Raw genomic sequence first — 24607 nt, 5'->3', positions numbered from 1 at the left:
TAATCGCCGAATAGTATACATTTACTTTTTTCTTTTTTTTTTAATGCCTGTATTGTTAATGACCATTTTATAATGGTTTCATTCTGGATTTGCTCCCATTGTTATCTATGAGACCAATTGCTCTATGAATTTTCTCACTCCTACATAGTCCAGTAACATATTTTCAAAGCATCTCACAGCCAGATGAAAGCTATTAATGCGTGCAGCGCATTTCCAATGGGAGGATGTGAACTATTTGCTTAGTTGAATCCAGGTGCTGACTTTTATTTGACCAACATGTGCTTCTTCTCTGCTGGAACCATGAGAGCCTTTTTTATTTTTGTCCTGCAGCCTTATCTCTCTTCTGATTCCAGCGTTCTTCTTTTTAACACTTTTACAGAGTGAGAGCGAGAGGGAGCCCTCCCCCTCAAGTATTCCACTCTCCCTCCCCATTAGGGGGGGACGAAGAGATGGGTGAGGTCGCCGAGTCTGGAATGAATCAAGGGGGATGGGACGGCCATGGCTCGCAGACACCCCCATCCGCCCCTCGCGCTCCAATCCCGGTCCAGATGGGACCGTGCGTGGACTGCGCGAGGGGCGGGGCTCCGTGGCCGCGTTTGACAGCTACAAAAATAGAAAATGTATCGCGCATAGAAGATGAGGGGAAGCATGCTGCTCCCAGAACCCTCTTGGAGAATGGATGCGTAAAGAAACTTTTTTTTGTGTGTGTATTTATTTATTGTGACTGTTCTCAAGAAGCAATTTGGACTATGCACCGCGCCTTCTCTTTCCCCGTGACAGTGGAGCGCAGCCGGACCAAGGAGCGTCTGGAGGCCAGTCTGGCCGGCTTGTGCGAGCTGGAGCTCCGCAAGCAGCGTCAGGAGGGGCTGGTACTCGGGGCGCTTGCTCTGGGCGACCCGCGGCCCCAGCAGGAGCCCCCCAGTACAGGGGACGTGTCCTGGTTCAGCTGCTGGGGCCAAGATAACCTGACACTGAGGCGCCAGCTGGTAAGGACTTTTAGTTATCATTATTTGTATTTAATTTATTTTTACTCTGTTTGGATTCTTGGAAGTCCAAACACACCCTTTACCCCACTTTGCTCCAAATGGTTTGCTTTGCGTAATCCGCTTGCTGACTTTTACTTGATTGCGCTTTTGCCTTTGGTGGAGAATAATGAGACATTTCTGCGAGGGGGAAAAAAAAAGTTACTCAACTTGATTAATAGGCTCTCTGTTCGCTGGGGCTGGAGGTTTATGCCTGTGGGCGAGCAGATCAGGGGGTGGAGCAGCCGCCGTTTGGAGCCCAGGCCGACTATTTAATGGCCCATTGTTCCCCCATCATACACTTTTGTGCCTTTTACTGCTTTACAAGCGCACTCTTATTGCAGCTTTCTCCACATCATAAAGACATGACTGATTTTCATTTGTTTGCTTGTGGTCGACTTCTTTATGTCATAATTGATGAGGTGCTTCAAGTGGATTAACAAGAAGATTTAAGTGGGAGACACGAGTTTTACAGCAGGGGAGAGGATTTATTTATTTTTGCCTGGAGCACATCAGACGCCAACTTTTATGCACCACTGAGCATCAGTACAGTACAGTGTGCATATGCTATTGTTAGAAGCATTACAGTCATTGTTATTGTTCCCATAGCTGTACTGTAATTCCCAGCCAACTGTTCGGACCTTCTAACAAAAAGAAGCATTTATTAAATAAATGAGGGTGAATGAGAAATTAAATCAACCTCCTTCCCCCTCCTCCTCCCGACACCCAGGGGCCCTAACAATAGATGCATGTGGACCAGAATAATAATGATGCGAGCTGAGAGGATAGTGGCCTTGAACACGGCCTGTCACAACATTAGGTACACCTGAGCAAACCAGTGAGTTCCAAAACGACAACTGGATCAAATGTCCATCTATCCATTTTCTGTACCGCTTTTCCTGTTCAGGGTCACGGGGAGGTGAAGTCTCTCCCGGCTGACATCTGACAAAATGCAGACTAAACCTTGGATTGGTCACCAGTCAGTCACAAGGCACATATAGAGACAGACAACACTCACATTCACATCATCACTGAGTGGGAAACGAAACTACATGGCCTGCACGGAAGTCGGGCGAAATTTACACTACACCAACATTTTGCCTGTAACAATAAATAAATAAATAAATAAATGTGAGTGGCGACCAATCCGGGATGTAGTCTGTTTGCCCAAAAGGATGGATGTATATCTGAGGCAATCCAGAAGATGTGCATTGGGATACATTGTACTCATCAACAATCGTACATTTCTTCAGATGCAACACTAATTTACTAATTCAGTCTCGTGAACACAGTTCATATTAGGAGTGGGCAAGTGCCGATGCCAGCCTTATTTTTTTCGCGATAGCCGTTTAACAATCAGGAACTAGAAATTAGACATTAGAAGAATAGAAAATTGTCGTTAATTTGATGGATTTTTAAGAGAAAAGGGTCTATTGGCATATATTCATTGTTTTATGGGAGAAAAGTATTAGTCGTATCGGTACTTGGTATCAGCATTGGTGACTACTCAAGAGTTGAGTACTCGTATTAGTATCGATCTGAAAAAAGTTGCATCAAACATCCCTAGTTAAAATGAATTTAAGTCACATCGCAGATGTCTAACACAATTTTTTTGTCAGACAAGTTTAAAACAAACAAGTTAATCACTGAAAGGCGTAACAGCTGTCACAACATTCTACTGCAACGTTATCAACAACTGTTTTGAATTTGAGTTTGCCTTCTTCAGGCAAATGTTGGAATTTTACGTAACATCCAGAAAATGTTGGCCAAATTCCCAGAGGTTGGGCTCTACCATCATTCGACTCGAGGTTTTTACTAAATCTTCCCTCTGATTGGATATTAGGACGCATGCACAGAGTGTACGAAGAAGTGTCTCCACTCATGAGTGATCACGCTGTCTCCACCTCACCTCGCCAAAGCTTGTCCTCATCACAAACGGAGGAGAAGCAGTTATATCAAGGTCTGCCAAGGAGACATGCCTTTCTCTCAGGAGGGGCGGTCTTGGGATTGAAGGATAAGGGGGAGCCAGTGGGGGATTTCCTGTTTTCAATTTCTACCCAACATATGTGGATCGATGTCTATTAACTATTATGCCAACCCAAGCGTGTGAGTAATTTCACGAGGAATGTCCCTACGGAATAGATGGCAGCAGTCGAATTGGATTCAGTCAACTCCCCGTGTAGTTTACAGTGTGTAGCTGTGTTGGGACTGTATGTGTGTACACAGTGCCCCCCCCCCCCCTCCATGCTGAGGCCAACCTCTGCTGCTGGTTTACAGTATGAGGTGTTGACAGGGTTCAGACGGCAGACAGCAGCTGGTGACGCATGAAGAGCTGTCCTCTTGTCCACTCATTGGTATTGTTAGGCACACGTACATGTCTCGAAGCAACGGCAATGATTTGGCTGCCCAAATAGCAATCGTTTATTTCATCAGTCAATGCACTCGCACATCACCTTATAAGGTCATAATAGAGAGTCTTTACAAGGAATGTAATGCTCACGTAGAATGGACACTCTCATAGAGGCATTTTTAACAATATTTTCATTACGTGTACTGCATCATACTATGGGGTACAGTATTGGGACTATTTGGACAGTCTTAGGTAGCCACTGGTGAACCTTCAGGGCCAACAAAGATTTTTTTGCTTGCTTAAACACTTTAGAAAGCGCTGACCTACATTTACAACCTAAATTCTAATACTTGTTTCATGAATTTTTATTAATTTATTCTAAGTAGTCTATTATTCTCACTTCATTGCGTTTCTCTTGGCTGCAACGCTTCCAGGTGTTTCGGTTTTTGTCTCATTTAAGAACTGCTCCAGATGATGTGCTTTGATGTGTACAATATTGATATATAATATAAACAATTTAATGCTATTGATTTTCAGCCGGGTTTAACTATAGGGCACTTTGATACCATGCCACTATATAGTTAAAATGTGTGACACTTTTAAGTTGCACATGCATAACTATGGAATCTTTCTTATTCCTAATGAATATTATGCACGAGCTTTATTTTAACAATTTAGCACACATTTAACATGGTAACATGGTAGAGAAGTCACTGTTTGTCATACCAGTCACCATGTCAGGTTTTCATGAAATAAAATGTCCTCCCCTAGAAAATGTCCACAGATGTCGTTACATGCCCCAAATCAAGAGCAATCATTATGTTTTAGATGTAAGCGACCCCTATTGGCTATGTAAATAATCGAAAATTACAAACTGACCGACACCCAAATATTAACCTCATCCATCCAATGTGGTGTTCCTCCTGAGGGGTCGTATTTTAGGGCCAACGACCTGCTGTGGTCATTTTAATTGGAGGGCTATTGTTGTTCATAATACAAGCAGGAATAAATATCAATAAAAAGCAATGTTCAGAATTGTGTACAATTAAAAGATTATTGTAACTTTTCCCCACTTGTGCTTCCTACAAATGTTTTGAATGAATGAGCTGTCTATCAGCAGAATGCAAAATGACGTCTGTGACAATTGATCACTGTGATCGGTTGTTTGCTTGTGAATCAGTGCATGAGATAGACGTGACAAAAGCATAGAAAAAGGCATTATCCAGTAAATTAAGCTACACTAGATGCTAAACCATTTTTCCCATAATGTCACGGGATATTAACTTTTGCATGTGCATACCCTATTCCATTATGGGGGGAAATGACAGGAATCAGAAATCATGCACTGTACAGATAATAATAAATCATAAAAATTATGAAGAAACAATGCTTACTTAATTTTTGAAAAAAAAGATATAATGCACATAGGTTAAATGCTAAGAAATTAGCGTTATGGGAAAAATGTATCAAGTTGAGTAAATTATGGGGAAAATGATTTATGGGGGAAAAAATGCTTAGCCTATAAGTACGTTCATCAAATGTACTTGCAAATACCTTCAAACATATTTGCAAATACGTATTTTTATTTCATGAAACCCTGACTGTGGATGGTATGATAAACAATGAAATGAAATAGAGGTTAAACACCCCTCACACTCTCTGACTTATGAGATGTGCATACTTCTGTACGTGTCTTATTGTGTCCCTCCCACTAAAAGTTTTTAATACAATTTCTGTATGGTCCCTTATCAGATTGTACAGGACTACCAACAAGTGTATTCAGATCATGCTCGAGTCATATATCTTACCTGGCTGATCGGGGGTCAGCGATTGCCCTGATAAGACGTTAGCACATCATTCATTCAGCCTGAAGGACTTGTAGTGTTGTTTGTGTATTCAAATAGTGCCCTGCGGAAAGTGCACAAACACCGAGTCATCACATTGCACTCATATTTGCACAAATATGCTGAGCTGTCACAGCTGTCACTCACGCGAGGGCAGCGTGGCAAGTCGCACTCCTTTCACAGCCTCTCATGACATCCCTCCTCCCTGCCTTTGATTAGCACCCAGTCACAGCATGCTAATGAGCGCCATTCACTGTGGTTTTGTGAACAGGGCTTACTCGTATGTTAGGTAAAGCTCCACACAGGAAATCCTCATTAACTGTTCAAATGGGGAAACAAAAGAATTGGCGAGTGATTCAATCTATGGATGTGTCTTTGAAGAGACCAGTTTGAAGTGCACACCCTGAAAAATGAGTACAATAAGGGTCACATTCTAACATACTGGCAAATGACTGCTAGAGTGTCTAGAATGTGCAACAATGTTGCTAAGAGACGAAAAAATACATGTTATGTTTACATTTGTAACCATCATGCAGCATATCGTGCATCATCAGCATCATCAAACTAGCCACACCTTGAGGAAATGATGCGCTGTAAATCCAGCTTGCGTGGCTGCTGTCCAACTCCTTCCATAATTCCAACATGTGACGCCAGCACGGCGCCTCTATTTGTCTGCAAATTTTGGATCCAATGTCTTTTTTTCTTCCTGAGATCAAAGAGCCGGAGCCTCAAGCAGCATATTGTGCACTGTTTTGAATGAAGAAGCTTGTTTTCTTACCTGATTAAGAAAGACACGTTTTATGCTATTCCAATTCTTTCATGTCCTCACTTTTTCGTACTCATTTAACTCCCACATAAAGCATCCAATTTACACCGTTCCAATTTCACCATGAGCCACAACTTACTTTTTTTGTTTTTGTTTTTGCACAATTTAACATATAATATCATAATTCTCCCATCCATTTTCAATGAGACTGACATTCTACTTTTAGCATTCCACTCCCTTATATACAAATCATCATCAATTGCAGGTTTTTTAAACTGCCCGCTGGCGCAGTTGGTAAAGTCCATTGTCCAGTAACTAAGGGTTGGGGGTTCAAATCCCACTTCTAACTGTACACTGCCTGAAAATGGAGATGTGCTCATTTTTATGCCAAGCGCACGACGCCATTCTACCCAAATAGGGCCCAAGGTATTAATGTTTAGGCAAGTGGTTCTTAACCTGAGGCCTTTCGAACCCCAGTCGTTCGTCCAGTCAGTCTCAGGGGTTCGGCGGAGGTCATGACACACATTAGTCGACATGTGACCGTTGTGGTGATTATTGTAATGCCTTCATACTAATTGTCGAGCAAAAAAACAAAGTGGTTGGACGAATATGTGCAATGTGAGTTCACGTTTATAACGGAACGTTTGGTGTTCCACTGGGTTCAATTCTGGGGCCGCTGCTGTTTTCATTGTAAGTGCTGCCACAGGGTTCCATCTTGAGAAAACAGTGGTTTTAATGTTCTATAAATATAGAGTTGAGTTGAGTGAGTCAGCATCCTAACTACATGATTTGCCAAGATGAGCAATTCTGGTTCTATCACAACTAGCTATCTAGCAAATTCACTAACAGCCATTTCCACTGAAGCAACCCCTTTCGCTCCCGGCTGTTTTACTGGATTTTGACAGATTTGTGCAAGGACCACAGAATGTTGTGTTCTATTGCTATAAAACATGGAACCTACCAAAAGAAAGATTTGAGTCTCTTCTTTCATCAGGAAAAAATGTATATTTCTATCTGTTTCCGTTTTGCAGCAATTAGCATTACAATATAGTTAAGTTTCATCATTGTTCACAAATCTGTTTAGAACTGTGGGGAAACCAGCTTGTTTGCAACCTGGCCCTGGTTGATCTCTTATGCTCTGCTGCCACCAACTGGCTATTTTGTAATAACTACCATTGCTTCAATTGTTCTCTGCAGTTGAGTGGCTGCATCAAAGCCTTCTGTATGCTCTAGCATAATAATAATAAAAAACACACACAGAAACGTATAAACACGTCTTTGGGACACTTAAAACGTTTAAAATGTAACGTATGTATACGTTTTTGGGAGCAAATGGGTTAAAGTGCATGGAGATGAGAAATACAAGAACACAAAACTTTCTGAATTCAAGGTAAAGGGAGCCAGATTCAGTGAAACTCCCTGCTTATTTTGTTCACCAGTAAATTACCTACTTCTACTTTATTTTTCAATAAAGAAGGGTTCGGTGAACATGCATAGTAAACTGGTGGGGGTCAATACCTCCAACAAGGTTAAGAATTTAAGATTTAGGCATTTTAATGCATAGTCAAATAATGGGAAAAAAGTTTGGAATATGTTACATTACCAAATAATAAGTGTCTTCTTGTATGTGTGTATTTATGTATAAGCTCTTGTCTTTCTATCTTTGTGTGATACAAACCCTCCACTTTTATTATTTGGGCGTTTCTCTTTGCATGGACAGTTTGCCTGTCCCCACCACTAAATGCTCCCCCTGTTGTGTGTGTGGCCTCCCACAGCCTTGTCTGATTTAATTATAGAGAGTCCAGGAGTGAGGCTGTCTCATTGGTCCATTCCGTAGATGTTTATGTCCTGGTGATGAACCACTGACTGGTTTATGATCTCAGTCTCCTCTAGCACAAGCAGTGAGCTTCTTCTTTTTTCCATTGTAGTATCTTAATATATCCAGTTAGTCTCTGCCCCCTCATCTTCATCTGCTTTCTGAATGTGGAGACAAAGCGTGCCGATGTTGTCATGGATCGGCCCCTATGTGCGGCTGCTTTTATGGTTAGGTGAGATGGCTTGTCATCCGTCTGCTCCCATCCCCCACCATCCCAGGGCTGAGGATGCCGTAAAAGGGGAATGATAGATTGCGCACAGTGTGGTGAAAGCCGTGTGAGGGCATCAATAATACACAATAATCTCACAGGAGCCTGCTAAAAGCTCCTGGCGATGAAGTACGTTGCCGGAGCACCCCATCAAATGCTTTACAGACAAACAGCACCGGGGTGGGAGCTGTGTGGAAGAAGGCAATCAATTGTGTGAAACTAAAGTATTGATTCATCGATTACCAATGGTTTTAATTGTAAGAACAAAGCTCGCAGGTTCAGGTCTCTTGCACACAAGAACATATTGATGGAAGGGATGATCCAGCTTTGTTTGGACCAAGACAATAAGCACCCCTTGTTGAGACAAAAGGAATGACAGCATTTGTGGGGGGTGACAAGGTTATTGGGCAAGCATAGGTTAGCGTGGGTCAATTGACCCTAAGCGGCATTTGCATCGCTGGTGTGTGTCAGACAAAAGAAGTCAACGTCTACATGCGTTGTGAGGTTTTCTTCTCGTGAGCGAAGCGCACACTTGGAGGAGCTGCAACATGGTGTCGATTTGAGGGCATGCTGACATTGCGCAACCTTTAATTCACTTATGGGTGATCACATGCATGCAGCAGTCTGAGGAGGGCCATTGTTACTGGACTTGACCGAGCAAAATAAATGTTGTTAAGAAGTTAGCAGTTGTACAAAGATAGTGCTTGGATTAATTTAACAAAATATGGAGTAGGACTGTATTGCGTCATAATGACAGCTGTTTCTAATATTTTGTTCCTCCAATTCTAAATATGGACTACAAACAGCCCTCAGTGTGCTGCAGTGCAAACTACAACACGATAAGCATTTTATCAAATGCATTCTTCTGCATTGTGGATCAAAGCTGAGCATTTGAATGTTGTGGACAGTGTGCGTATTTCAACAGAAAACAATGAAGAAGTTGTCTGACTGTCATACAAAAAAAACGTCACTTTGTCATGAGGGCTTGCTCATAACGAGCAGTCTGTGTAACTCGGCCAAAATCGAATCAAATGTCTTCTGTTTCGTAAGAAATTGTTTGAAAAGCAAGCAAGCAAGAAAATTCTCATTTGCTTCTATTTAGAAACCATTGAAGCCATTGGAAATAATGGGAATAGAAATAATCTATTGCAGGATCAAACTTTAGCCCAAAGGAACCTTTTTCTTTCTTTTTTTTACTTAACATGTTTTAAGTGATATTTTCAAATTTACTGTTTTCTATGTAACAATGAGTGAACCACATTTATGAAGAAGTGAGAAGTGAATATGCAGTTCTCACAAATCTCACATATTTTGGGGGGAAATGGTGATATTTACTCATTATCTCAATTTGTGTTAACCTTTCCAAGTAGCCTGATGGTATCTTGTTGGACTTACATTTCTTTTCTTTTTTTCCTCACTAAATCCGTGGAGGAACAGGCTGCAGGTGTGCCTAACACATGTTGACAAGCTTGCGTGACAACTGATTTTGGTTAGTGCGTGACATGCGTCACATGTACTTAACATGAGTGCAAGAGTTAGACCCATTTTGCTGCAACCACTTTCAAATGTATTTGAATAATTTATGTTCAATCGGACTGTTTCCTGTCGACTGTAAGTGTTCTTGTACAGGAGAGTCAGCAGACAAGTTGCTGTACTACAGAACAGTCGACCAGATATGTGAAACACAGCAGCAAATAACTGATCTCAAAAAGCAACTAAACACAATAGCAAATGGGGGGGGGGGGGTGAGGGGGGGAATCCTCAAACTAACTAAACACAAAAGCAAAACGTGATGGGAGTCCAAATTTTTTTATGTGTCCACGTTTGTGCTCTGACTTAATTCCAGCTGTCTTGCCTTTTTCCGTTGTTTCTCCGTTATAGTCATTAGGGTTTTGTTTTAAACGGAATTGTTCTTATATTTTTAAATCAAGCATCATTGTTTATTGTGCAAAAAATGATGCAAGTCTATATATAATCTTGTTTAACATTATTGGAATAATATGGTGTTTATACAAGTATCTGTTGACCGCCAGTCGTTGAATAAGTGTTCATTTTAACTTAGTTAAATACATTTTTATGTAGTATTTTGACTAAAATTAATTAAAATTTTAGTCATAATTTAGTCATCTGATAGTATTTTAGTTTTAATCCAATTTTAGTCAACAAAATGAAGAGCAATTATAGTCGACTAAATTGTCAATTTAGTCGATGTTTTCCTTCAGCATACATTTCAACTATTATAGAGAAAATTTGAACACGGCCATTTGTAACTGCAGTTTAACACGCAAGACACATTTAACACAACGGTGTCGTTATTCAACTTTGTTTTTGAATTTTAAATGATATGAAATATGATATATATATATTTTTTTTTTTTTAAGCATAATTGCCTGAATGTAAACATGTTTGAACATTAAATAAAGTGCAGTGAACAGTTTTCTTCTACCCGCGTTTCATTTCTTCTTCTGATTGGATTTTGTGAATTTTCGTCACTGTGTTGTTTTCGTTTTCATTTTAGTCATTGACGAAATTGTCAGTCAATTTTAGTTATCATCATTGTCTGAATGAATGGCTTCTATTTTAGTTTTGGTTCAATTTTCATTTTAAAAAAAACATTTCGTCGACAAAATTATCACTGTGCAGTATTGTATTGTGTTATCGACTCAAGCCTGTCTGTTTGAACACAAAACCACAGGTGCCAGTCAAAAGCCAACATGTTGTGCTTCATTGATTAGCATCTCCACATTTAAATGAGAGAAGTGATTGATCATTATGCTTCATGGTTTTAGCGTTTTCCTCCCACCATCGGCTTTCAAACTAAAGAGATGCAAACTACAAAGAGTGCTTTTCTTGTTTCAGAGTGCTCTTCAGAGTTCGCCGTGGAGTCTCGTGCAAACGCTAGAGCAACAGGTGGGAGAGCTGCGCATTGACACTGACCTTCATGATGCCCCTCAAGGAGACACAGGTGACTAGTTGAGGTACCTGTAATCAAGGGGAAGGCTTTCAGCAGCCTAATATGCTAATATAATACGTATTATTTGGTCCGTGCGTGCACATGATCTTATATGGACTGCAGGCTCAAGCTACTGACACACGCGCACAATCTAATGATAAATATATAATAATTTGGTCAACATTAGTTGCACAAATAATAAATAAATATATATAAAAGTCATTTTCAAAGATAGATTTTTGGACTACACAGCACTCTATTGAAATTATTATTCAGGATGGGCGAGTACCTGGTAGTGGGTCAATAACTGGCTTTATTTATTATTTAGTATTTGTACTCTTGAAGTCATCTGATACCTGTATCGACCGCCCTCTTGTGGCCATTTTATGATTAGGAACTTGAGATTAGTAGAATAGAAAATTGCTATGTATTTAATGCAATTTTAGAGGAAAATGCTACATTGGGACACATTGGACTTTCTTTAAAATGATCTTTCATTGTTTTTTGACAAGAAGTTATATGTATCAAATGTACTAGTGGTATCGGCACTTGGCATCGGTATCACTGACAATTGGTATCACCTCAACAGTTGAGTACTCATACTGCTATCAAACTGAAGATAAGTTGTATCAAACAGCCCTAATTATTATTCATTTCTTTAATCCCTTGATTTGATTTTCATATTAACTCTACAGCATTTAGTAGCATTTGTTTAAAAAAATAACAGTAGGGGAAATTTTTTTAATTTTTTTTTATATTGTTTGTTTGTTTGTTTAATATTGTATTAGCAGTAGTAGTAGCAAAATACCCAACGACGAGTCACTGATTTTGCAAGGAAAAAAACGGTGTTTTACATTTCATTATTTAAGTATCATCAGGCTGTTCATGTAAACTCATCTTTTGCACGTTACCAGTTCAAGTATGATTCATTTGCATTTTCTACTGGCTACTATTTTTACATATTTGTTTAGTGGCCACCTTGCAAGCGTAGGTTTGATTGCTATGAAATATCCTTCTCTTCTCTCACACAAACTGTACTTTTTTTTTTTTGTAGGTTTCTTTGAGTCAAGTGAAGGTCAGTCGCCTAAAGGGAGAACTTGTTCCACGGAGCCCGCAGAGATGGTCTCTTCCTGGCCTTACACCAATGAAAGGCCCAAGTCTGTGGGTAAGAAAATAAACACACATGGTCCTCTTTCACCGTTTCCTGTTCCACGTAGACATCATTATAAGGCTTCTGTCAATAAATAACCACCACCCTGCTGCCTTTCTCCTTTATGTGCCTTAAGTGTGTGTTGCTACATCTTATATAAAACATGCCTCTGTTACCTCTGACAAGTGCAAGTACAAAGTGTTGTTGTTTTTTTTATGAGCAAGCGCAGTAACTAACTAATAAACAAACTCCTTTACAGCACTTCACATTCCCCACATTTGTTCATGTTACAGCTTTATTACAAATTAAATAAATTACATTCTCCTCAAAGCACCTCGTCACAGGTTGCTACAGAATGAGGACAAGGGCGGGAAAAAAAAAGATGCTAACAAAAGATGGATTGAAAGGCAGGCCTCATTCCCATTCATTTGACTGGTGTGGTACATGTGTCGCTCGCGTATATTCTTACCACAACCTTCGCTATTTTAACATTTAATATTTTGCCAAATATTAAATGTTATTTACTGTAAGTCGATTCAATAATGTCTGTTCCAATGCTTTTGCTAACTTGAAAAGCAGGTGGGTTCAAACAAAAGCGCATCTCGATGTAAATACCATGAAATAAAAGCTTGAATTCTGAATTATTTTCTATTATTCATATTTTGATCCGAAACCCAAATGTCTTCAGTATATAACAAAATTAAAGGAATTGACCTTGCCGTTCTAATATTTTTGGAGGGGACTGTAAATACTATATCACAGTAAATAGACACGATATGACAGGGGTAGGAAACCGTGGTCCTCCAGTACCACTGTCATGCCTTTTTTCGACGTCTCCCTCTGCCAAAGCCTGATAACGATCCTGTTCATCGAATCAGGCGTGTTGGTGGAGGGAGACGTCAAAAACAGGCAGGACAGTGTGTGCCCTACCGCAGTTATATGATCTTCCAGACCTTTGCTTCAAGAAATGTTCATTGTTCTCGATCTGGAACTTTTCACATTTTAGTTGATGAACTCTAAAGACCAGCTCTCCTGCCACAGGGCGCCGCCAGTTGAAAAGAAGTGCTTCGACCTGTTTTACCAAGTGCGGAAATTGCTTGTGCAACTGCTATTATCAGACATTAAAATTGTGGTGAGTGAAAATGCAGGTTGGCTAGTCCAGGAAATGACCCAGTTAATCTCTGGTCATAATACATGAGCTTTCATAACAAAAATAGCGACCCGGATCGGCTGATGAAAAGAGAAGAGTTGATTGAATTTGCGTCATCACCATCTTAACACCTCGTGACTTTAATTATGTCGGATGTGGGGCTTATTAACTCTTTTGGCCTTGGGAGCGGTCCCTAGTCTAATACTTTAACTTTTTTTTCTATTAGGAGACCCTCTCGTGTTGAATGGGGACTCAGAGATGACAATCCCTCTATGTGGCCTGCCTCGCTCATTTTCTGCCCCCCACCCACCTCTGGAGGGAATCGCAGAGGAAGGGACACCAGTGGACTCGTGGATGCTGGAGCCAAGCCGAGACGAGCGGCATCAGCAGCATCCGGGGGATCAGCTGACAGAGGAGGACTACCAGCAAGCCATGAGAGTGGAGGGTTACATACATCATCTTGTCCAGCGTCACACACTTTCACCACGGCCGTGCCAGCCTCGCACTACTCTAAACCCTGATCCGGCATACAGCTTTACCCCTGCACATGCATCCCTAAACAGGAACAGCCCCTCTCTTTGCACAGAGCAAGGACATCCAGGCCCTCAAGTTGACCTTTCGTCCAACCCAAAGCACCCGATTCAGGGTTGTGACCTTCCAGAGGGTGAGTCCTGTCGAGGAGAGGCCCCATCTTTGGAAGAGGAGCGTTATTTGATGCTGCCCTACCCCCAGTGTAAGCCACACTCCTTGACTGGGAGGCTACCATCACCCCTGCCCTCCTTGGACCCCAACTGCGGTGCTGGGGCGCTGAACCTTTGTTGTGAACCCTCAACCCCCCAGCATTGTCCACAGCCCCCAATCCATCACAAGCACAATCTAGTAAGTGCTCAATACATCCCAGGGCAGGCCAGCCATGCCCCCTTACGCTCCCCAAGACACTTCAACCCAGCGCAGTCCAAAGTCCACCAGGCCTCTCCGGACCACCACAACGCCAAGTCCAGAAACTCAAGGAAGGGCCACAATGAAAAGCAGAGGTCCAAAAAGTCGAGTAGTAAAACCAATCGATCCCAGTCAGAGAACAGCCTCCTTGGCCAGCGGGTGCTGCCCGAACGCAGGTACAGCACTACGGAGAGGCATCAAGGTCGAGGGGATCAAGCTCAAGGTCAAGTTGCTAAGATTCACAGCAACGACAAAGCAAACCGACGTTGGTGTTCCAACCTGGAGCTCAGTCAAGACGAAGGGGAAAACCACGTGGAGCAAGGACAAAGGAGGCAACCTCGAAAAGCTCGCCATGGTCTTGGTGGCCACCAGCAGCAGCAACATCATCATCATCATCATCCACAGCAGCCTCAACAGCATGCCCAGCGCTGGCACTCAGACTTCCAGCAGCGGGCACCACTTTGCCAAGGAGAGGACGCCTACGTGGGAGCCGCCCCCGCCGAGTCCTCGTCCAGCATGAGCGAGGTGTACTCGCCTGCCTCCAGCTCCCTCTCCAGCGACTCGGACGAGAGCGGCGGACTGGTGTGGCCCCAGCAGCTGCCACCTCGTCTTGCTACCACATCCTCTTCATCCTCACCCACAGCGCAGGCCGCCGCCGCCAAACCGTCCGCCCAACCAAAGGCCTTTGTCAAGATTAAAGCCTCCCACGCCCTCAAGAAGAAGATCCTCAGATTCCGCTCGGGATCCCTCAAAGTCATGACCACCGTGTGAATTGGTTTCAACACCAAAACATCACTGTCGGTCGCAGCTTTTCTGCCTCCCCGCTGTACTCTAATTAAAGGCCGACATGTCATGGTTGTTTCCGAAAAGCATCCACATCAAAACTGATGGCCTCCATCTTCCCCTAAGTGACGTTAATTGACGTGATGCCAAATTACACAATGTTGACGAGGACTGCATTGTTGCTATGGAGCTGATGTCTAAACAAATTATTATTATTCATGGCTCATCCATTAATGCTTCATAAATTCCCACTGTGTATGGCAGCCTGTGAAACTAATATTGTGACAATGCTGTGCAAAAGTCCTATGTCACCACTATCTTTGTCGTTTTAGTAAATACTTTAGCAGGACAAGATACAGTACCAGATTATGCTAAAACAAAAAACAAAAAAAAACATTCATAGTCTTGTTACCTATTCTCCGGATAAGCACAAATACACACATTAAGTAAAGGTCTGCAATTGACTGACTGTTGTTTTTTTACATACTGTTTAGTCATTAAAACACTGATGGAACAAAAAACATAAAGGGTGGCCTGAGGCTTTTGCACAGTACTCCACAAAAAGACTTCAAGACTTGGCAAACATCGCCTCTTGAACTCGTACATATCATTAATCTTGTTTGAGTTTGCTAAAAGCCTGAAAATATACTCTGTGGTTTGACTTAAAACTCAAAACTGGTGATTTATTATTTTGTGAACTAGGACTCAAATTAAATAACAACCATTATTTTTCGGGGTGTTTGCATTTTGTTCACTCACAAATCATGGTCACGGCAAGAATGTGTCAGCAGTCTGTCTTTGATGAACGTTCTCATAAGAATTTAGTAGATTTTAATACTAAAACTAATAATATTAATCAACCCATCTTCGCAATAATACGGTAAAATCCTCTTTTTTATAATAATAATAATAATAATAATGCCAAATCAGGAAGGGGTATTATATAGGAGGCTGGATAAGAAATGGGAAAAAAATCACATTGTTTAGACGTTTACCAGTACAAAACCAGTGCATAAGGGTTGTAAAAATTAAAAAAAATTAAAAGGAAAAGGAAAAAAAACCCTACTTCATCACGCATTTCATACAACGTAATTTAATATGCTACACACACTTTAATTAAAAGTACAGTATTTGAAAGCATGATTTGAAAATAACCTGTATATACAGTATAAGCATGTACCTCAACTGGTACATTTGGAATCTTTATTTATTCATATTATTCACTCTCATAATAAAGGATGCCAGCAAATCGGGGACGTATTACACAGAAGTACAGAAAAAGACAAACGTTTTTTAAGGGTGATTTCGGGGAGGTGTATTAATACTATTATGGGTGCATTATTCACAGGATTTTACGGTCATTATGATGATTATAATAATCCAGGAGGTATAGTGTCCAAGTATTGAACACATCCACCTTACAATTAAGAGGTTGCAGGTTCGAATCCAGGCTCCGGCCTTCCCAATTTGCAATTGCATGGTCTTTCTGTGCTTGTGTGGGTTTTCTACAGGTACTACAGTTTCCTCCCTTATTGGAAAACTAGGTTACTATGCTAGATGAATTGAAGACTATATTATTGTGAGATGTCCTTAGATGTGAATGTGAGTGTGAATAGCTGTTTGTCTATATATGCCCTGTGATTAGCTGGTAACCAGTCCAGGGTGTACCCTGTTTCTTGTTCAAAGTCAACTGAGATAGCCTCCAGCTAACCCACAACCCTAGTGAGATTACGGTAAAGGGTATAGAAAATGGATGGTTGAATAATACGCTCTATTTTGAGATGCTTGTAGATTAGGGCAAAATGTAAAAATCATGCATTTTCAATGTACATACTACACTATAATGTGGCGGACTCATAATGTTTTTTTGTGTCGCTGTTGGGTTGTGCGAGTCTCATGTTACCAGAAAATGTGTTATATTATTTTAAGGTACTGTCATGCTTCTTGTCAGATCTCTAACTAAATTCTCATGTGAACACGTACATCTAATTGCACTACGTCTGTGATGACTGCACTTGATGACTTTGTTGTTGTTGGATCCAGCCAGTTATCGTAACAGAAGTCATTTAAAAGTAATGACTGCGGTGACTGAAACACAGGGAAGCACACGCAAGATAACACACATGTGAATATGTAACTAAGTGTATATCCATGATGTGGCCTTGTTTGGGATGAATGTAGTTTTTAATAAAATAAAATTGTTTTGGACCTTGTTATGTTGACAAGTGTGACTAGTCTTTAGCCTATATATATATATAATTTTATTTAATTTATTTTTTTGAGGGGGCGGTTGTAAACATTTTTCCTCTACTATATATATATATATATACAGGTGCTCGTCAAATTTTTTACATTTTCTCAAAAAGTTGAATAATTTCCGTAATTCCATTCAAAAAGCAAACACATTTTCTTAACCGCTTGTCCTCACAAGGGTCACGGGGGGCGCTGGAGCCTATCCCAGCTGGCTTCGGGCAGGAGGCGGGGAACACCCTGAACTGGTTGCCAGCCAATCGCAGGGCACACAAACAAACAAACAACCACCCACACTCACAACCACACCTACGGACAATTTGGAGTGTTCAATTAGCCTGCCATGCATGTCTTTTGAATGTTGGAGGAAACCGGAGCACCCGGTCACGCAAGCACGGGGAGAACACGCAAATTCCACCCAGGAAGGCCGAAGCCTATATATATATAATCAGCTGTTTTTAAAGACAGGAACTGCCAAGTTTGACATATACCTAAGAATAAGTTATTTGTTAATGTTTGAGCTTGTGTAATTTCCTATTTCTAATGTGGAAATACTGATGTCGATACGAATCAGTTTCATTGTGGTTTTGAGCTTCATATTGCCTAACAGTAGAGGACATAACGCAAGTATTTGGTCTTTTGCATATGTAGCAATCATGATGACAATCTAAAAAAAAAGCACAGCAAAAAAAAAATGCCAATGCTAGTGTTTATGAATCTGAACTGATATTCTTCCTTACGACGTAATCCTTTTTTCTCAAAATTATTCAATAGTACAAACATTCTTGTTTAATTAAATGAACTTTGGGTGATTTCTAACCTTGGCAACATAAAGTAAAATAACTAAACCTTGAGAAAAAACACTTTAATGGTCTTACAAGAATAGAGGAAGTAACTCAAAATGCTCTCACTTGCATTAGTTTTTACCAAAAAACCTCACAATATGTCTACAGTATTACTTTTTATGTGCTACATTTAATATGCATTCAACTATTGCTTCACAGTGAGGCACGTGGCAAAATTCCTTGTCCAAAAATCAGCCATGACACAAAAAAATTTCAGTTAAAATAATTAAAGGAAGGAAGGAAGTCCCATCATCCTCATGCTTTGCGATAGTTGGTCATGGCCCGTGCCCCCTTATACGTTAGTCGTCTCCTTTCCTGACGAGTTTGTGGTAACAACAGTAGCGATGCTGGTCTTGGACATGTTGTCCTCACCGAGTAAGTGGAGGATGTTGCACAGGGAGCGATTAATGGTGTCCTTGAAGCTTCGGCCCAGACACACATAAAGCAGCGGATTGAGGCAGCTGTTGGAGTACGCCAGGCATAGGGTCAAAACATGGGCCAGGTACACGGATGGGCTGTGAGGGGAATGCCGAGGGGTCACCAAAACAAAGAAGTTCACAATGTGCAGGGGCAGCCAGCACAGGAAGAAGCTGAGCACCACGGCAACGATGACCTTCAGCATTCGCTTGGAGCGACTCTTGGTCCTGGTTGCCACGCTACTTTCGGCTCTCCTGTAGACCATCAAGTGGCAGATGACGATGATGAGGAACGGCAGTAGGAACCCGAGCAGGAAGCGAAGTGTTGTGACTAGCCAGGCGCTCTGCACACTGTGAACCGCCAAACACTGACGTTTGTCTTCGCCCGCATTAATCTCTTTGTTGTACACAAACTCAGGGATGCTTGCTATCAAGGCCATACACCACACTGCAACACAACCCAGGACTGCGTACTTTTTTCCTCTCTTGTTTTGGCACCACACGGGCCTGGCCACCAACAACCAACGATCCAGACTTATGAAGACGAGCTGTAAGATGCTGCAATACATCACCAAGTAGAAGAGGCCTTTGACCAGCGTACACGCCATCGGGCCAAAGTGCCAGTGGTCATCGTGGGCAAGAGGCACCATGAGAAGAGGCAGCGAAAGGCAACACAGGAGGTCAGCCAGCGCGAGGTTGAGGAAAAAGATGGCTGGGACCGACGGGGGCATTTTGAAACCGGTCACCCACACCACTATGGCGTTTCCAGGAACGCCAAACAAAACCACAAGGGCGTAGAAGGTCAGAGCGGCGATCTGGATAGGCTGAATCTTGGGCGTCATGTTGGTAAAATCGGGAAATTTCGGAAAAGTGAAGTTGCCATCTGGCATACTGATGTTCAATTCTTCATAAATGTCACTGAAGTCATAGAGGTCCTCCATGATGAAACTGAAAATTCGAAACAAAATGTTAGCAATGCAGCTTCATGACATGCATGCTGTCCCCAACCTTTTCTATGCCCCACAACTTTAGGAGACATTTAGTATGTTTTCAGAAAACCTGCAGAAGTTATACAGGTGAGCTTCTAAGAGGGTGGTGCCCAAACGTTTTCTTCTAAGGGCCGCATAAAAAAAAAACAATAAACAAAAATAGAAGAAGCCAAGCGCCACTTTGTGTGGTAAGCAGTGTGCACTGTAGACTGTTGGCCAGCCAGTCACAGGGTACATACGGCAAGGTTCGAAATAAATGTTTTCGCATCGCAATTTGCAAGTCAAAATTCACTGGCTTTGCGCAAGGTCCGTTACCGTTACTAAATCATTTGGGCCCCAAAGTTATTGCAACCAACGCGCCCCCAACCTGTATTTTATTTCAAGTTTGACAAAAGGTGAGTTGTGCAATTTAGACCACTTAGTCATGTTTTTTAAATCAGCTGCAATTATCTGACAGCTTAACCGAGCCTACTAATATTTACAACAAAAGAGTTTTCATATTGTTTTTTCCACCAATTTAAGTGAGAATTCAAGAAAATTCTATTTCCTGAGCTTGATGAAATATAATCACTTCAACTAAAACTCATGACAACATTATTCATCATTTATAGTTTACCATTTGAACTGTTTCCTCACGAGATGTCTTCATTTCATTTTGGACACTTAGAAAACTCTTTTTCATAGTTAGCTGGTCTCAACTAATAAATGCGCAGCTATGAACATACTGTATTATTATGTTGCATTGCTAAAATGCTAGCTGCTCAAGAAAAGTTGCACAAAGGCTGTTAAAGCCTTTTTTAATTTAATGCTTTATGTTTTTGACACAAGAAATATTCAGTTTAAATTTATATTCGTTTGATATTTGCCCACTGAAAATGTTTCTAGACAGTATGCACAATGTGACTTTAAGAAGGAAAACAAGCAGGATAATATATATTTTTTGTTATTATTATTATTATTAAAAGGATAACAGTTGGTTGTTCATTATAAAGAGAAATGTATTACGTAAAAATATCATTTACACCAGTGGTGTCCAAACTCGGTCAACGAGAGCCGGAGTCCTGCAGGGTTTGGATGTTTCTCTTCTCCAACACACCTGAAGCTCATCAGCAAGCTCTGCATACGCCTGATAAGAATCCTGTTCATTAGAACAGGTGCGTTGGAGCAGGGAAACATCCAAAACCTGCTGGACACCGGCCCCCGAGAACCGAGTTTGGACACCACTGATTTATATATTTTTGACAACATTTTGTTCAAATTACCAAATGTACAACTTTAATTCTCATTTAAAAATATAGAAGTTGACTCAATTTAGGAGTGATAAGAAGTTCGGTTAACGCATGGATGGATGGATGGACTTAGCTAGAAGATCCATGTTCTGTGCTCTCTGGCTTCCATGAATAAACTGTCATGCACAACTCTAAATAAATCAAAACTTACTCAACAGTCAAAATACTTTTGAGAAAAGTTCAATAAGAGCAAGTCTATTTGAAATTTGAAATCAAAGGTTTCACAAATAATGTACGTCTTCAAAAAGGTTTTACTCACTGCGTCAGAGTTGTTGATGTTACATTTGTGACTTAGCTGGGAGGAAGTTATGCGCTTTTCCACTTTTGCAACATTTTATACCGCAAGACTCACTCACTCACTCGCTCACTCGCTCACTCATTCACGGTGAGGTTCATTGGTTGACAAGTGGTCATACATTAACAGAATCAGATTTACAATTGTATGAGCCAAAAGGAATGGCAAATTTGACATTAAAATAGAAGCCAGATATAAAAAAAATAGTATTTTTTTAAACATTAAAAACTATATCATTTTAAAGCAATTTAGAGAGTTTATTAGCCACAAATAATAATAATAATAATAATAATAATAATAATAATAATAATAATAATAATAATAATAATAATAATAGATTTTATTTAAACACCTTTCTTGACACTCAAGGACGCTGTACAATATATTACATAATATTAAATAAAACAACAATACAAAGGTGCAAAGGGAAAAAAATGAATTGAAAACAACAGAAACACGCATGCACACGCATGCACACGCATGCACACACGAACACACGTTTTTTGATGTAACCGTGTTGGGCAAGTTACTTCCCAAATTTAATATCATATTAGGCCTACTAGTTACTTGCATAAAAAAAGTAATCTTCCTTTACAATATTACTGACCGTGTAGTGTAATAAATAACTCTAAATTTAAGTTACTATTAAAAAAATCTGGGATTAATTGATATAATGATTTCTATATTTTAGAAGGAAAATGCCAAATTTCCAACCATAGCTAGCAATGTAAGCTTGTATATATATATATATATATATATATATATATATATATATATGTGTGTGTGTGTGTGTGTGTACATTGTAGATTGTATGTATGACAACTAACGAACACATTTGGAGTTATGTACTTAACAAAAAAAATAATAATAAAATAGATACATAAATAAATGCTGATTACTTTTTTGCGCATTCTTGGCATTCTCTCGATGAGCTTCAAAAGGTAGTCACCTGAAAGGGTTTTCCAACAGGCTTTAAGGAGTTCCCAGAGGTAAGAATTTCAAGAGTATGCAAAAAAGTAACCAGACACAGGATGGCTATTTTGAAAAATCTATAATATGAAAAATCTATAATATAAAACATGTTTTCAGTTGTTGTTGTTTTTGTTGAATACATAACTCGACATCAGTTCATACATAGTTGTGATGCTCTCAGTGAGAATCTCCATAGAATCACACACAATAGACATTATTTTTTACAATAAACATGGATGTTGATTTTTTTTTTTTTTTTTACTTAATAGCATTTTATTGACTTGGATTTAGTCACATGGTTCGATTGCTTCCTAGTTCCTTTCCCAAGAATGAGCCATAATAATTGTTCAGTGTAATTCATTGAAGGAAGGAATAATCCTCCTCATCTATTACAACGGTTGATAAAGGCCCATGTCAATTTCTGCGCACTCTTGCACCTTCTTAAACAGCCATGTTGGTCCTGGGCGTGTGGTCCTCGTTAATTAAGTGGAAGATGTTGCACAGGGAGCGGTTCATTGTGTCTTTGAAGCCTCGGCCCAGACAGACATAGAGCAGCGGGTTGAGGCAGCAGTTGAAGTAGGGCAGGCATAGGGTCAAAACTTCGGCAATGTACAAGGACGGATTGTGATGGGAATACCGAGGGATCACCAACACCAAGAATTTGACAACATGCAGGGGCAGCCAGCACAGGAAGAAACTGAGCACCACGGCAACAGTAACCCTCAGCGTCCGTTTGGAGCGAGTCCTGCAGGTTGCCACTTTACTTTCGGCTCTCCTGTAGACCATCAAGTGGCAGATGCCGATGATGAGGAACGGCAGGAGGAATTCAAACAGGAATCGGAGCGTTGTGATGAGCCTGAGCCTCTGCACACTGTGAAGCGTTAAACACTCATGCTTGTGTACACCCACTGTGATCTCCTTATTGTAAACAAACTCAGGGATGCTTGCTATCAGGGCCAGACACCACACTGCAATACAACCCAGGACAGCATACTTGGGTCCCCTGTGGTTTTGGCACCACACGGGCCTGGCCACCAACAACCATCGATCCAGACTTATGAAGACGAGCTGCAAGATGCTGCAGTACTTCACCAAGTAGAAGAGGCCTTTGAGAAAAGTGCACGCCACAGGGCCAAATTCCCAAATGTCATGGTTGACGAGAAGCATCATGAGAAGAGGCAGTGAGAGGCAACACAGGAGGTCAGCCAGCGCGAGGTTGAGGAAAAACATGTTTGGGACCGACAGGGACATTTTGAAACCGGTCACCCAAATCACTATGGCGTTTCCAGGAATGCCAAACAAAACCACAAGGGCGTAGAAGGTCAGAGCCACGATATGGACAGGGAGAATCTCTGGCTCCGTGTTGTCGGCATAGTAATCGTAATAAGTGATGTTGTAGTCTGGATCGCTGTCCAATTCACTCCAGTAATAGAGGTCGTGCATGATTAAGCTGTAAATTCAAAACAAAATGTTAGCAATGCAGCTTCATGAAATGGATGCTGTCCCCAACCTTTTCAATGCCCCACAACTTAATGAGTTGGGACGGATACCGACCCCCAGAACTAAGCTGGCCCCGGTCTAAATTATTAAAGACCGAGGTACGATCCTGACGAAATTACTCAAATGAAATCTTGATTTATTTAGGCTAAGAGGCATTTTACAGTCAGAGTATTACTATTTTTTTTTAATCCATGATATTTGTCTATGTAACGGGGCCGACTCCTGTGATTGTACAACTTTAAGGGTATCTGAAATTAAAGGTTCAACTGTCAATCAAAAACAGAGAAAGAAATATAGAAGTTTGTGGGGAATTTCATTTCATTTATTTGTTTATTTATTTCATTCTTGAAAATGCGCGTGTTGATCCGTGTTGCATAGTCTCTGGCTTCCATCGATAAACTATCACAAGTTCAAATCAAAATGATCAAAACTTGCTAATCAGTCTAAATACTTAAGAGAATAGTTCAATCACAGCAGTTCTATTTAAAAATACAAATGAAAGGTTTCACAAATTGAAATAAAAGTCTTAATATGTTTTACTTACGGCGTCACGGCTGTCAATGTTGCACACGTGTCTTAGCTGGGTGGATGTCATGCGATTTTCTCCTGTTGCAATGTTTTATACCGCAAGTCACACACGCACACACACTAACACATTTTTTTATGCAACCATGTTAAAAGGAGTGACATGAGGTAAGTATGATGGTGATAAAGCATTAATATTAGAGACAAATGTACACATTTATGAGCCAAACCAAAAGTCATATTTGGCATTAAATTAGCAGCCAGATATATATAGTTAATTAATTACTTAATATCAAGATTTGTTGTTTAGAAAAAAATTACTCAAAGTCAATTTGGAAATACCATACAGTATATAGGAAAAGAGCAGGCACGTTTACTTGTGCAACTTACACATACATTATCCAATAACAGTATTGGCTGTAAAATAGTAGTAACATTAATGAATAATTAAATTACAGGGAAAATACAGACCGTAAAAATCTAAT

At 40.5% G+C, this 24607-nt stretch overlaps 3 protein-coding genes across 3 annotated transcripts; 1 reads left to right on the top strand and 2 right to left on the bottom strand.

The window, feature by feature from the left end:
- Positions 1–699: 699 nt before the first annotated feature.
- On the top strand, positions 700–17254 carry LOC147171031 (dapper homolog 3-like). Its single transcript, XM_086079840.1, has 4 exons — positions 700–986; positions 10926–11031; positions 12074–12184; positions 13546–17254. The coding sequence occupies exons 1-4, from the start codon at positions 750–752 to the stop codon at positions 15027–15029; spliced, it is 1938 nt and encodes a 645-aa protein (XP_085935966.1). The 5' UTR covers positions 700–749; the 3' UTR covers positions 15030–17254.
- An 887-nt stretch (positions 17255–18141) lies between these two features.
- On the bottom strand, positions 18142–21121 carry LOC147171030 (C5a anaphylatoxin chemotactic receptor 1-like). Its single transcript, XM_086079841.1, has 2 exons — positions 21090–21121; positions 18142–19500 (listed from the first exon to the last, which is right to left on the bottom strand). The coding sequence occupies exon 2, from the start codon at positions 19491–19493 to the stop codon at positions 18429–18431; it is 1065 nt and encodes a 354-aa protein (XP_085935967.1). The 5' UTR covers positions 19494–19500; positions 21090–21121; the 3' UTR covers positions 18142–18428.
- A 1036-nt stretch (positions 21122–22157) lies between these two features.
- LOC147171029 (C5a anaphylatoxin chemotactic receptor 1-like) lies at positions 22158–24589 on the bottom strand. Its single transcript, XM_086081030.1, has one exon. The coding sequence runs from the start codon at positions 23538–23540 to the stop codon at positions 22539–22541; it is 1002 nt and encodes a 333-aa protein (XP_085937156.1). The 5' UTR covers positions 23541–24589; the 3' UTR covers positions 22158–22538.
- Between the last annotated feature and the right edge of the window lie 18 nt (positions 24590–24607).

The sequence above is a fragment of the Leptonotus elevatus genome, chromosome 7 (genome assembly GCF_054856555.1).
Source record: "Leptonotus elevatus isolate MCC_2025b chromosome 7, RoL_Lele_1.0, whole genome shotgun sequence".
Lineage (NCBI taxonomy): Eukaryota > Metazoa > Chordata > Actinopteri > Syngnathiformes > Syngnathidae > Leptonotus > Leptonotus elevatus.
This window is presented reverse-complemented; position numbering and strand designations above follow the sequence as displayed.

Coding starts and splice junctions, on each gene's coding strand:
- LOC147171031 (XM_086079840.1), top strand. CDS start 750: ATGCACCGCGCCTTCTCTTTCCCCGTGACAGTGGAGCGCAGCCGGACC. Junction 987..10,925: donor TGACACTGAGGCGCCAGCTG/GTAAGGACTTTT, acceptor TTCTTGTTTCAG/AGTGCTCTTCAGAGTTCGCC. Junction 12,185..13,545: donor TGAAAGGCCCAAGTCTGTGG/GTAAGAAAATAA, acceptor TTTTTCTATTAG/GAGACCCTCTCGTGTTGAAT.
- LOC147171030 (XM_086079841.1), bottom strand. CDS start 19,493: ATGGAGGACCTCTATGACTTCAGTGACATTTATGAAGAATTGAACATC.
- LOC147171029 (XM_086081030.1), bottom strand. CDS start 23,540: ATGCACGACCTCTATTACTGGAGTGAATTGGACAGCGATCCAGACTAC.